At 43.0% G+C, this 12,544-nt stretch overlaps 1 protein-coding gene across 1 annotated transcript; it reads left to right on the top strand.

The window, feature by feature from the left end:
* Positions 1 to 504: 504 nt before the first annotated feature.
* LOC127001129 (zinc finger protein OZF-like) lies at positions 505 to 10,702 on the top strand. The gene is made up of 2 exons (XM_050865316.1): positions 505 to 883; positions 7,934 to 10,702. Exon 2 carries the CDS (start codon positions 8,338 to 8,340, stop codon positions 9,970 to 9,972), a length of 1,635 nt encoding a protein of 544 aa, XP_050721273.1. The 5' UTR covers positions 505 to 883; positions 7,934 to 8,337; the 3' UTR covers positions 9,973 to 10,702.
* Positions 10,703 to 12,544: the final 1,842 nt, after the last annotated feature.

Raw genomic sequence — 12,544 nt, 5'->3', positions numbered from 1 at the left:
CAAGGTGCAGACGACGCTATTTCGTGACGTCACTGCAAAACCTCTATAGGGGAAAAGGAAACAATAGAGCACCTGATAGTGGCCTGTGACAGGTATGAAGAGGAGAGCCAAAGGCTATTGGCATCTGTGGTGGAAATTATTGGGGAAGAGGATCGAGTGGCATAGCAGAGTGGAGGAGAAAGACGGAGGAATAAGTACCATGTTAGGACTATATGGCAGTAAGGAGGAAGCAGTGAAATTAATACCTCACACAAAAAAAATCTTAACATGTTGCTGGGAAAAAAGATGCAGTGAAAGTGGAGTGAAAAGTGTAATAGTGGAAAATAGCAAGGCACATAGTCAAGCAAACCAGGGAAAGAAAAGGACAGAAAACTTAAGTTCAGAATGAAGGGCTTAAGAAAGTGATGTAATACAGAAAAGAAAAGTGTGAATAAGTGAAAAAGAAGAAAAAAGGAACGAAAGGAGGATGACCTAAGAAGCGATACAAAGCGTCACAGGTCAAAAGAAGAAGGTTCTCCTTAGGGCTATCTGGCAACACTGCATGCACCAGCTGGGAAGGAGAGCACGACTCGCAACGCTACCATATTGTCGTACTCAGCCCCTTATTTTCACCGATTTCTGACCCCAAAATTGTCTCCTGGGCCCCAATAACGAGATTCATTCATAGTTATCGTTAATATAGTTAATTCCTGATGTTTCTTGCCAATAGTTATACCTCAGAAACCGGTAAATACTGTGCTCCTGGGTACGATAATCTGGCAAGGGTGAGCACGAGCCAGCATCACCTCTTCCGTTCTCCCTCCGCTATCATCAAGGCCTGACACACCGTCTGTCCAGTCTCTCCTGCTCCTCAACGCCTGCTCAGTGGACCCTCGTGCACGGGGTAAGTCACGGGTCGGGGAAACTACATACTCGGGAGGCAGGGTATTAGGGCAAGACCATGATGGATGAGTTCTCGTCTGGCATCAGTCTCCAATCCTGCCTCCTCAGCCATGCCTTTCCTCACTCGATTAGTGTCATTGGTAAACAGAAGTTGGCGTGGTGTTTTCAAGGCAGGCCATTTTGGTAAAGCTCCAATGGTTGGCTGTTGGCAGGCGTCAGACGTGTGTTCCTGTGTGCTTCTTCCGCGCTGCTGTCCACCGAGTACTAGGTGGTATATCCCGGTTTCTTATTTGTATTTTATTAGTGTTAGTCTTTGTCTTTTTGGTCTAGTTGTAGGTTCCTGGGTGTGTTGCTGTGTTTTAGTAGCTTTTCTTGGGTAAAGATTCGATTTAGTACCGTGCCAGTATCTCAATATCTACTCTGAAACATCACTGTCTCATCATATATCTTTTCTACAAACCTTGGTAATACTTTACAAGAAGTCCGCCTCCCCCTTCGCCACTCCAGCCCCCCCTACCCCCAAGAGAAGCCTGGGGAACCGGGGTTTGGGGGGGAAGCCAAAATCACTGAAAAATGGGCTTCCAAAATTTCCTTAGAAAAATCCCTAAATGAAGGAAAATTCCTTAGTCTCGAAAGTAAGGAAAGTACTAACTTTATAACCTAACAGCTCCCCTCGCCCCCCTGCTAACCAAGGGGGGCTGCGCCCCCCTCTGGACTCCCCCCACATGTATGATGCGCCGGTAAATCTTTTTTTTTTTTTGGTGGGGAGCATATTTATACTCCAACCGAACTTTATGACCTGCTAACGAGGGGGCTTTGCCCCTCTCGACCCCCCTCCTAACCAAGGGGGGCTGTGCCCCCCCCTGGCCCCCCCAAGTAGGGAATTTACCTTAATTTAGGGATTTTTCCAGGGAAATTTTGGAAGCGGGGGGGGTCCAGGGGGAGCGCAGCCCCCCTTGACTAGGAAGGGGGTCAAGGGGGGCGAAGCCCCCTTGTTAGCAGGTCGTAAAGTTCGGTTGGAGTAATTTAAATATGCTCATCACCAAAAAAAAAAAAAAAAAAAAATTTACTGGCGCATCATACATGTGGGGGGATCCAGAGGGGGGCGCATCCCTTGGTTAGTAGGGGGGCTGTTAGGTTATAAAGTTAGTACTTTCCTTACTTTCGAGACTTGGGAATTTTCCTTCATTTAGGGATTTTTCTAGGGAAATTTTTGGAAGCCCATTTTTCAGTGATTTTGGCTTCCCCCCCAAGCCCCGGTTCCCCACAGTTCCCCAGGCTTTTCTTGGGGGGTAGGGGGGGCTGGAGTGGCGAAGGGGGAGGTGGACTTTTTATAAAGTATTACCCAAACCTTCAACAGTCATGGAAACGCTTTCAAAATCTAATTCAAGGACTTTTTTTTTTACTCTTTAAAACTAGGGGATAATGTTAATGAAACCGCGTCGCCTCCTCTGGCAGCGGCCACGGCGATGGTGCCGCCGCAGCCGCAAAATAGCTCACAGAGGGTTTAGGGTGGGGGAGCATATTTAAACTACTCCAACCGAACTTTACAACCTGCTAACGGGGGGGGCTTCACCCCCCTCAACGCCCCCATCTAACCAGGGAGCCCACCCCCTGGGCCCCCCACCACATGTATATGCAACTTATTTCTGCGAGGAGGTATTTCTTGCAACAACAGCTGCATCGCCGCCGCGGCCGTCGCCAGAGCAAACCTGTTATTTTTATGCAAATACCGCAATTTTTTATCATTGAGCATGAATATAACCTAACCTAACTTTACCTAATCTAACAAAACCCTCTGCGAGCTATTTTGCGGCTGCGGCGGCATCACCGTCACCGCAGCCAGCACCAGAGGAGGCGACGCGCTTTCGTAAACATTATCCCCTGGTTTCAAGAGTAAAAATAAGTCCTTGAATTGGATTTTGAAAGTGTTTCCATGACTGTTGCAGGTTTGTAGAAAAGATATATGAAGAGCTACTGATGTTTCATAAGGTAGGTAATGAGATACTGGCATGGTACTAAAACTAATCTTAACCTTTTCTTGTTTTTGGGATTTGTTTTGGTCTGTTCTGAGTTCAGGCTGGTTGTTCCTGGATTGTTTTGGTACCCTGTTAGTAAGTGTTGACTTGGTTTATTGCGGTATCATTCAGGTGTTTGCCCATACTAACCCCGGTAAAACTACAGAACAACTACTTCCCCTCCACCACTCCAACCCCCCCCCTACCCCCCAACACAAGCCTGGGGACCTGTGGGGAACTTTTCTTTGGGGGGGAAGGCAAAATCGCTTAAAAATGGGCTTCCAAAATTTCCTTAAAATAGGGAAAATTCCATAGCTTTGAAAGTAAGGAAACTCCCTAATGTATACTCTTGTAATCTATTATAACATAACATAACAGCCACTGCAGCCGGTCTGCTGACAAGTGTTGGGCTTGTCATTGGACAGTCAGTGTAGTGGAACCTCCCCACCACCGCTGCACAAATCCGTCTCGCGCTGCGTAATTTTCGACAGCCCACACCTCATGTTGAATATGTTTAACCCCTAAAGGGCAGGGGTGTATTGTGAAAACAGTTCTCCCTGTACAACAATGTTCTTATGTTTTCCCCCAAATTGCTTAGTTTTCATTATTGATTTCACGGCTCTCCCTAAGCCAGTAGCTTCAAATTTGTGAGCATTCGCTTTATTCATCCTTCCTCTTCAATCTGCCTCAAACCCGTAATCTTTATGTCATGTGTTTCCATGGTGATGTGATGAAGTGTAGTAACTTTAAGTTCTCAGCAATCCTGTGCTCACAGCGCTGCACAGGTTGTGGCTGGTGCGGTGTAGCTAGAGGAGGCTTATGAGAGTCGAGGTCGCTGGCTGGGGACACCGTGCGTGAAATCAGTCAAGGAAGATACTAAAAACTCTCCTCCTGCCATTGCTTGTCACAGAAATACAGAGAATGGCACAGAGGAGTTGTGTGGCAGCCTAGGAGTCATGCTGACCCATAAATTCCCATGCAAACCTCAAAATTACAGCAGAAAAAGGCAGACTAAAAACCTGTCACCCGCCCTTTAGGGGTTAAACTACCCCAACCAAACTTTACGTAACCTAACCTCTAACGAGGGGGCTTCGCCCCCCTCAGCCTCCTCCTAACTTAGGGGGGCTATGCCCCCTTTGACCCTTCCCCCCTGCATTTTAACCTCCCAGGGAAAAAGACCCTAGAAGTAGAGCAACTTTAGGGAAATGTCAAGTTTCATAATTGCATATGGTACAGGTAACTCGATTTATGCGAGTTTGGTTTACGCGTTTTTTAAATAACTCGGGGTCCAGAATCCAAATAAATGTTTAATTAACACGTTTTTTCACTTATACGTGATATTTTATGGAGTGGCCACCAGATGTCTCACGCAACTGGACTCACATGGCGCTGTGGCCACACAGCTGAGCTCAGTTCTTCCCGTGCGCCACATGAACAACAATACAGTACCCACACTGCCCCGCTACTCAACAATAGGGGTGGGCAGGTGCCAGTACCAGTACCGGTAGTAACGGTACCAGCTATACGGTACGGTACCAGTACCAGACTGCTCGGTACCGGTACCAATACCAGCCAGTCGCTCATGGTGTCCCTCATTTCTTCCTCACACGAGTGAGGCTGAGTGCCTGAGTGGATATCTTAGTGATATGGATACTCTCTCTCTCTCTCCACTGAATGAAGTGAATATTTATTTTTCGATAGAAAACTACCTCTTGTTTGATTTACATTGTTTTTGATTTACGCGACCTCTTCAAGGACACAATACTCACGTAAATCGAGAGTTACCTGTACAATACTTCCGGTTAACCCATCCACTTCTGGTAAGTTCATGCTAGATCATTGTTACTGAGTACTTTGGGGTACAAAATAAAAACGATTTGTGACAGCTGTCATCCAGCACTGATGCTCCCACTGTCAACTGACCCTTTTTTATTTTTTATTTTATTATACATCAAAGGATGCGGCTCAAGGGCAACAAAAAGAGTAGTACAAAAAAAAAAAAAAAAAAGGCCCGCTACTCGCCGCTCCCACAAAAGTAAAAAGTAAAGAGTAGACAAAAGAGAGGTCAATTTCGAGGTGCCTTGATACACTTTTCTTGAAAGAAGTCAAGCCAGGTCAAGGAGGAAATACAGACGAAGGAAGACTGTTCCAGAGTTTACTGGCGAAGGGGATGATAGAATGGAGATACTGGTTAACTCTTGCAACAGGGGTTTGGACAGTATAGGGATGAGCATGAGTAGAAAGTCATGTGCAGCGGGGCCGCGGGGTGGGGGGAGGCATGCAGTTAGCAAGTTCAGAAGAGCAGTCAGCATGAAAATATCGATGGAAGATAGAAAGAGAAGCAACATGGCAGTGGAATTTAAGAGGTAGAAGGCTGTCAGTAAGTGGAGGAGAGCTGATGAGATGAAGAGCCTTAGAATCCACTCTGTCCAGAAGAGCAGTGTGAGTGGAGCCCCCCACCCCACACACACGGGAGGCGGACAAGGCCCCTATATATGGAAAGCATCTGTGTGGGGGAGAAGAACTGGCGGAGATGATACAGAACGCCCAACCCTGAGGAAGCTTATTTAGTAATAGAGGAGATGTGAAGTTTCTAGTTGAGATTTTGAGCTAAGGAAAAACTGAGGATATTTAGTGTTGAAGAAGTTAACAGCTGGGTGTTGTCGAAGAATAGGGGATAGGTGTTTGGAAGATTGTGTCGAGTTAATAGTGGAGAAACTGGCTCGTACCAAGTGTCGTGAAAGTTTAGCGACGAAGATCAAAGGGAAGGACGATGCGTACCTAGAGTCACTAGCATTCAAGGAACGAAGGTTTGCGGGAGAGACGAAGGGAAGGCAAGGTCTACCCTGCATCTTCCCTTTTACCTCAGAGGAAAATTATGTTTATTTTCCAAATTTGGCATGGCAAATAGTTGTGGTTGAGTTATAACAACCCAAGAAAATATTTTCTCTAATTGGAAAGTCGTATATTATAGTTGCAGTGAATATGTTTGTCTTGTTTACAACAACAGCACGCGCCTTCAAAGCTCAGAGAAACCAGCCAGGTGGGAACCTTCATGGCTCACATTCTCGAATGATCTATGTTTTTTCAAATTCTTTCATTTCAGTTCAGACATCTGGCTCTGTAAGTGCAAATAAAGGGTATCTTAATGATTTACTGCATGTAAATAACGATTAATAATGGAAAACAACCCCATGAAATAATAAATGACAACTGTTGAGTGTGATGCTAGGCTATTTCGAATATTAGGCTACCCATGTTATTTATATACATGCAACATTAAAATTCCCTATGTATAGACACTTGCAGAATCATATGTCACTTTATCTACCTTAAGTAGCATGGCAGCGTGGGTACTGTATTGTTGTTCAAGTGGCGCACGGGAAGAACTGAGCTCAGCTGTGTGGCCGTGGTGCTGTGTGAGTCCAGTTGCGTGAGACATCTGGTGGCCACTCCATTAAATATCGCATATAAGTGAAAAAAACGTGTAAATTAAACATTTCTTTGGATTTTGGACCCCTCGTTATTTAAAAAACGCGTAATACAAATTTGCATAAATTGAGAGTTACCTGTACTCAAGAGCCTCGTATTTACCAGTTTATGAGCCATGTCTATAACTATTACCAAAAATGCACCAATAATTAACCATGTTAACGATAACTATATATGAAGGCAGTTAATGGGGTCGAGGAGGCCGTTTTTGGGTTGGAAATTGGCAAACATAGGAGGCTGAGTATGACAATCTGGCAATGTTGGGCTGCCGCTGCCTCCTTCCTTGGCATGACTGCCAGAAGGCAAGAAATTAATTAATTAAACTGCCCCAACTCTTGTTATTTACTCGTGTTTGCGTATGTCATACCAAAGTTTTATGTTGATATGCCCCGAGGCAGTTGTTATGTATTTTAGCAATGTCGTGACATCACCGTTTGGGTCTCTGAATGCCGAAAACATTGCTATTGCACTTAAAAATGTTGATAATTGGTTAGCAAGGTTACTAACGCTCTCTGCATTTTGGCATTGGCCCGTCGCTCCTACCGGGTTAAAAGAAAACCATCCGGGTTCTTTTAGAGATTTTAATTGGTTTTAGTATTTTAATATCATATACCATATTTCACGGTGTACAACACGCACCGGCATATAACGCGCACCCCAAACTTTAAGACAAAAATTTTGAAAAAAAAATAGTTCTTAAAATGCTCAGAAATATGTACTGTTAAAGAACACTGACAATGTACAGTTTCCTGAAGTTTATAAATTTTTGGTGTAACCTGTACTGCTTGAATTGACAAGTGTCCTTGAGTAAAGCAATGAAAATGGCGGCTGGGCTGGTGTGAAAAATACATCCCCATACATACTGATGATGCACAGCTTCTGATATCATAATTAGCATATTATTCCCACCATCACTTGTAGGTTATGACAGACAACTAGGCAAGACACAATTCACCCGGTTCTGGTGACATGCGGCATGCAGCTGTTTGTTGTATGAGTGTGGTTGTGTGGTTTTCAAACAATGGAAATGGCGGCCGGGCTGGTGTTGCGCGAAATAACTCCTTGTAAAAGACTCATGATGTACAGTTTCTGATATCATATTTACCCCATTATTCTCACTAATATTAATAATTTATAATGAACACATGGATATTTTTTTTCCAATATGATTTTTTATGTAGCTTGTACTGCTTGAATTGGCAACAGTGCTCCTTAGTTATACAAAACAATATGCAAATGGTGGCCGGGTCATGTTGGCGCCCAACGGAAAATCAGGATAACAACAAAGCATGGAGATGTTAATGCCAACCCCAGTTAACACAGATACCCTTTGCCACAGGTTAGTTGTAAGTTTGCTGTCAGCAGTAAGGAAAGATAGATGGTGAAAGGCAGATGTGAAAGAGTTTGACCAGGCAGGGTGTCAGCACAGAAGCATAGGTTTGGAGGCAAAAGTAGAAACTCCATCAGGACCATGAGTCTTCTAAGGATTTAGGCAGAGAATGCAGAAACATCTCATTAACTCCTTATTTCTTCCCTACCAGAAAGTGAAGTCAGCCACACTGAAGACCACAGCACCAGAATAATTGGGACAACCACCACCAATGCTGGCTCTAAAATGAGGGTCTGATGTGGATGCTGTACTGAGCGCTCGCTCCAGCCTTGCTGCCATTGACTCTAGGACTCTTTGATGCATCCCTCACCTCGCCTGCTCGCTTGTTCTTTGAAGGTGGCATTAGGGGAACCTTGCTGATCACCCCAGCTTCCCTGAGGTTCCTGGAAGGCCAGTCAGCATCCTGAGTGGCCAAGACCACCAGGAGCAGACTGTTACTGGTGTGGAGCTCAAGGGTGATCAGAAGCACCACCTCTATCACCACGTTGTTACTGTCATCTGCGGCCATAAAGGAAAGAGAAAGTTAGAGTGTCAGAAGATTTGAGACTGAGAGCAATGTCACTTGACACAGCCTTGCACACCTTGGTGAAAGAAATCATGAGTGCTGAGAGTGGGGGAAAAGACACTCTGGGAAGGATGACCTCAACAAATTCACCCACACTTTCTGATGAAATGAGTCATGAATGTTATGAGTGTGGCAAAAAGTTTAGTAATAAAAGTAATCTCAATAAGCACATTATTACACACTCCGGAGAAAGAAATCATGAGTGTGAAGTTTGTGGAAAACGTTTTACTATGAAGGATACCCTCAACAGACACACCCTTACACACACTGGTGAAAGAAATCATGAATGTGAAGTTTGTGGAAAAAGCTTCATTGAGAAAGGCACCCTCACCAGACATATTTCTATTCACACTGGTGAAAAAAATCATGAATGTGAACTTTGTGGGAAAAGATTTAGGATGAAGGTTCACCTCAACAGACACACCCTTACACACACTGGTGAAAGAAATTACGAATGTGAAACTTGTGGTAAAAGATATCTTGACAGTAGTTCTCTCAACAGACACATCTTTATTCACACTGGTATAAGGAAGCCCAAAATTCATGAATGTGGATTTTGTGGAAAAAAATTTAATGAGAAAAGTAACCTTAACAAACACACACTTATACACACTGGTGAAAAAAATCATGAATGTGAAATTTGCTGCCAAAGATTCAGGCTGAAGGCTTCCCTCAACAGACACATCCTTCTTCACAAAGGTGAAAAAAATCATGAATGTGAAGTTTGTGGAGAAAGATTTGTTGATAAAAGCTCCCTCAACAGACATGTTCTTATTCACACCGGTGAAAAAAATCATGAATGTAAACTTTGTGGAAAAAAATTTACGTTAAAGGTTCACCTCAACAGACACACCCTTACACACACTGGTGAAAGAAAGTACAAATGTGAAATTTGTGCTAAAACATTTATTGAGAAGGCTCATCTTAACAAGCACATGCTTATTCACACTGGTGAAAATAATCATGAATGTGAAGTTTGTGGAAAAAAATTCAACGGGGAGGGTCATCTCAAGAAACACACCCTTACGCACACTGATGAAGGAAATCATGAATGTGCAGTTTGTGGAAAACAATTCAGTAAAAAGAATAACCTCAACAGACACACCCGTACACACACTGATGAAAGAAATTATGAATGTGAAATTTGTGGAAAAAGCTTTACTAAGAAAGACACCCTCAACAGACACAGTGTCACACACAACGGTGAAAAAAATTATGAATGTGAAGTTTGTTTGAAAAGATTCAGTCGCAAGAATAACCTGAAGCAGCACACCCTTACACACACTGGTGAAAAAAATCATGAATGTGAAGTTTGTGGGAAAAGATTTCTTGAGAAGGGAAGTCTCACCAGACATAGCATTACTCACACTAGGGAAAGAAAGTATGGAAGAATTTATGAATGTGAAATTTGTGGGAAACAATTAAGTCAGGAGAGTCACCTCAACATGCACATTCTTACACACACTGATGAAATAATTCATAAATGTGAGATTTGTGGCAAAAGATTTACTGAGGAGTGTGCACTCAACAGACACACCCTTACACACAGTGGTGAAGGAAATGAAGCACCGCGTGTGAGGAGGAAAAAACGTGACAGGAAGCAAGCTCCTAGAAAAATGCATTAAAAGTTTGCCAAAGAAATTCTAAGTATAATTTCATTTTCAACTTGAAACATCATCACATTGTATTTTGAAGGTCTCTGTGTAGCTAAAGGCATGGTCACACAAGCTAGTTTCTCTGGGGTTTTCTGCCGAGATTCAAAGTTGGCAAAATTTTAGTCAAAATCTTGGCCACCAGCAAGTCCTTTTTTTTTTTTTTTTTTTCCCCCCAAGGTCAGCAAGTTGTGGTCACAAGAAGAAGAGTGTCATAGACAATCCCATTTGTGTGCTCTGCTTCTGTATATATGGAGTAACCAGGTTGAGTAGTTCTTGGAACTGAGGCTTGTCTAAGCACACCCACTGCCTCATCGTGTCTGGGTCCTCATTGCTAAGCTCTCGTAGCAACCTGTAACACTCTCCCTTTGCCTACGAGCCAACCATTCACAAGTTCATGGGCTTTTCTCTTTTCATTTCTTTCTTTTCTTTAGCAAACCCCACAAAGGAATAGCTACAACATCTTGATCCATTGTTTTGCTTCTTTTCAGCTGACATTTCCCAGAATGCAACAGTCCTCCATGTGACCAAACGAGAATAAATTCACGGGAGAAAATTTCAGCAGAAAACTCAAAAGAGAAACTAGCTTGTGTTGACTGTGCCTTAAAGCTACTTTCTGACCATGAATGAAATTTAGTACCTTTGCCCATGAGTATACTCATGCTTCAAGGTACAAGAATAAAATGTTATACAGTTATTGTTATCATTATTTAAATTATTTTTACTTTACCCCTTTTTACATGTGTACCACTCAGTCCTGCCTAAAAAGTGATCTCACAAAGATTTTCAACCGTTCCCACTGTCAATTAGGGGAAATATACCCAGTACAAGTGTTTAGAGGGTTGGTGAATGTAGAGAAATCCAATATTATGCCATTTTTGATCATAGGAAATAATGGAAAGTGAATTAATCCTTTCCCACAAACCCAAATATACCCATGTCATTTCCCCAAAACTGATTATCTAAGCCAAGAAAATAAGTAAATGTAATTACTGCATAAAACAACAAAAAATAATACCAATAGGTAAACGTAAAAACAAGCAGATATTAATGCAATAAGGAAATCTTAGGCTTATTAGCCTATGATAAATGCAGGGATGTTACTGAAACATAAACAACAAAAACAATAGCAAGAACACAGTAAGTCACATGGGGATGGCTCATGAATGGGAGCACAAAATAAACTGAATAGTAAGCAAAGCGACGCACACTGCGTTCCCGAACAGATATCATGTGAACATGTTCAGGGTTCTTTGAATTTGAACAGTAGTGCAACACTCAAGTGTCTAAATAAATGGTATTTTAATAATGTTACAAGTGCAATGGAAATGTTATTTTTACATAAATTTTAATGATAAGAAACTCGTGCCGTTAGCTGCGTTCGAGTTCCTAGAAAAATTCAAGTCCTGGGGCAAATTTTTCTCAAAAAAAAGTGTTGGAATTCTAAGTTATATGAGTTTGGGGGCATTTGAGTTTTTTTTTTTTACAACAAAGGAGACCGCTCAAGGGCACACAAAAAGGAAACAATAACAAAAAAAGCCCGCCACTCACCACTCCCAAACAGAATCCAAAGAGGTGGCCGAAAGAGAGGTCAACTTCGGGAGGAGAGGTGTTCAGATATCCTCCTTCTGAAAGAGTTCAAGTCGTAGGCAGGAGGAAATACAGATGAAGGAAGATTGTTCCAGAGTTTACCAGCGTGAAGGATGAAAGAGTGAAGATGCTGGTTAACTCTTGCATAAAGGGTTTGGACAGTATAGGGATGAGCATGAGTAGAAAGTTGCGTGCAGCAGGGCGGCGGGAGGGGTGTAGGCATGCAGTTAGCAAGTTCAGAAGAGCAGTCAGCATGAAAATATCAATAGAAGATAGAAAGAGAGACAACATGGCAGCAGAAATTAAGAGGTAGAAGACTATCAGTAAAAGGAAGAGAGCTGATGAGACGAAAAGCCTTAGACTCCACTCTGTCCAAGAGAGCTGTGTGAGTGGAGCCCCCACACACATGAGATGCATACTCCATACGAGGGCGGACAAGCCCCCTGTATATGGATAGCAACTGTGCGGGGGAGAAGAACTGGCGGAGACGATACAGAACAACCAGCCTCGAGGAAGCTGCTTTAGTGAGAAGAGATGTGAAGTTTCCAGTTAAGATTTCAAGCTAAGGATAGACCGAGGATGTTTAGTGTTGAAGATGGTGACAGCTGAGTGTTGTCGAGTGTTGTCCTACATAAAATCCTACATAAATTCCATGCAGTTTTTCCATGCTGCATGGTTCTTTTTCCTTTCCTGCCAGCTTTGGCTGGAAGGATGGGGGGTGGGGAGGAGCCTTCGCCTTTGCTGTCCTTCATCTTCCACCTTTGATTAGATAGTTAGTGTAGCTTGTCACAAACAACCTCGTAAGGACCAGCAGGTCTGCTGTTGTTTGTTCTTCCTTTGTGAAGAATAGGGGATGGGTGTTTGGAAGATAGTGTCGAGTTGATAGGTAGAGAAATTGGGTTTCTGAGGCATTGAAGGACAAAAGATTTCTTTTGCCCCAGGGGACTTTTTGGTG

The sequence above is a fragment of the Eriocheir sinensis genome, chromosome 20 (assembly GCF_024679095.1).
Source record: "Eriocheir sinensis breed Jianghai 21 chromosome 20, ASM2467909v1, whole genome shotgun sequence".
Classification (NCBI taxonomy): domain Eukaryota; kingdom Metazoa; phylum Arthropoda; class Malacostraca; order Decapoda; family Varunidae; genus Eriocheir; species Eriocheir sinensis.
The sequence above is the reverse complement of the archived record's forward strand: the minus strand, read 5'-3'. Positions and strand labels throughout refer to the sequence as shown.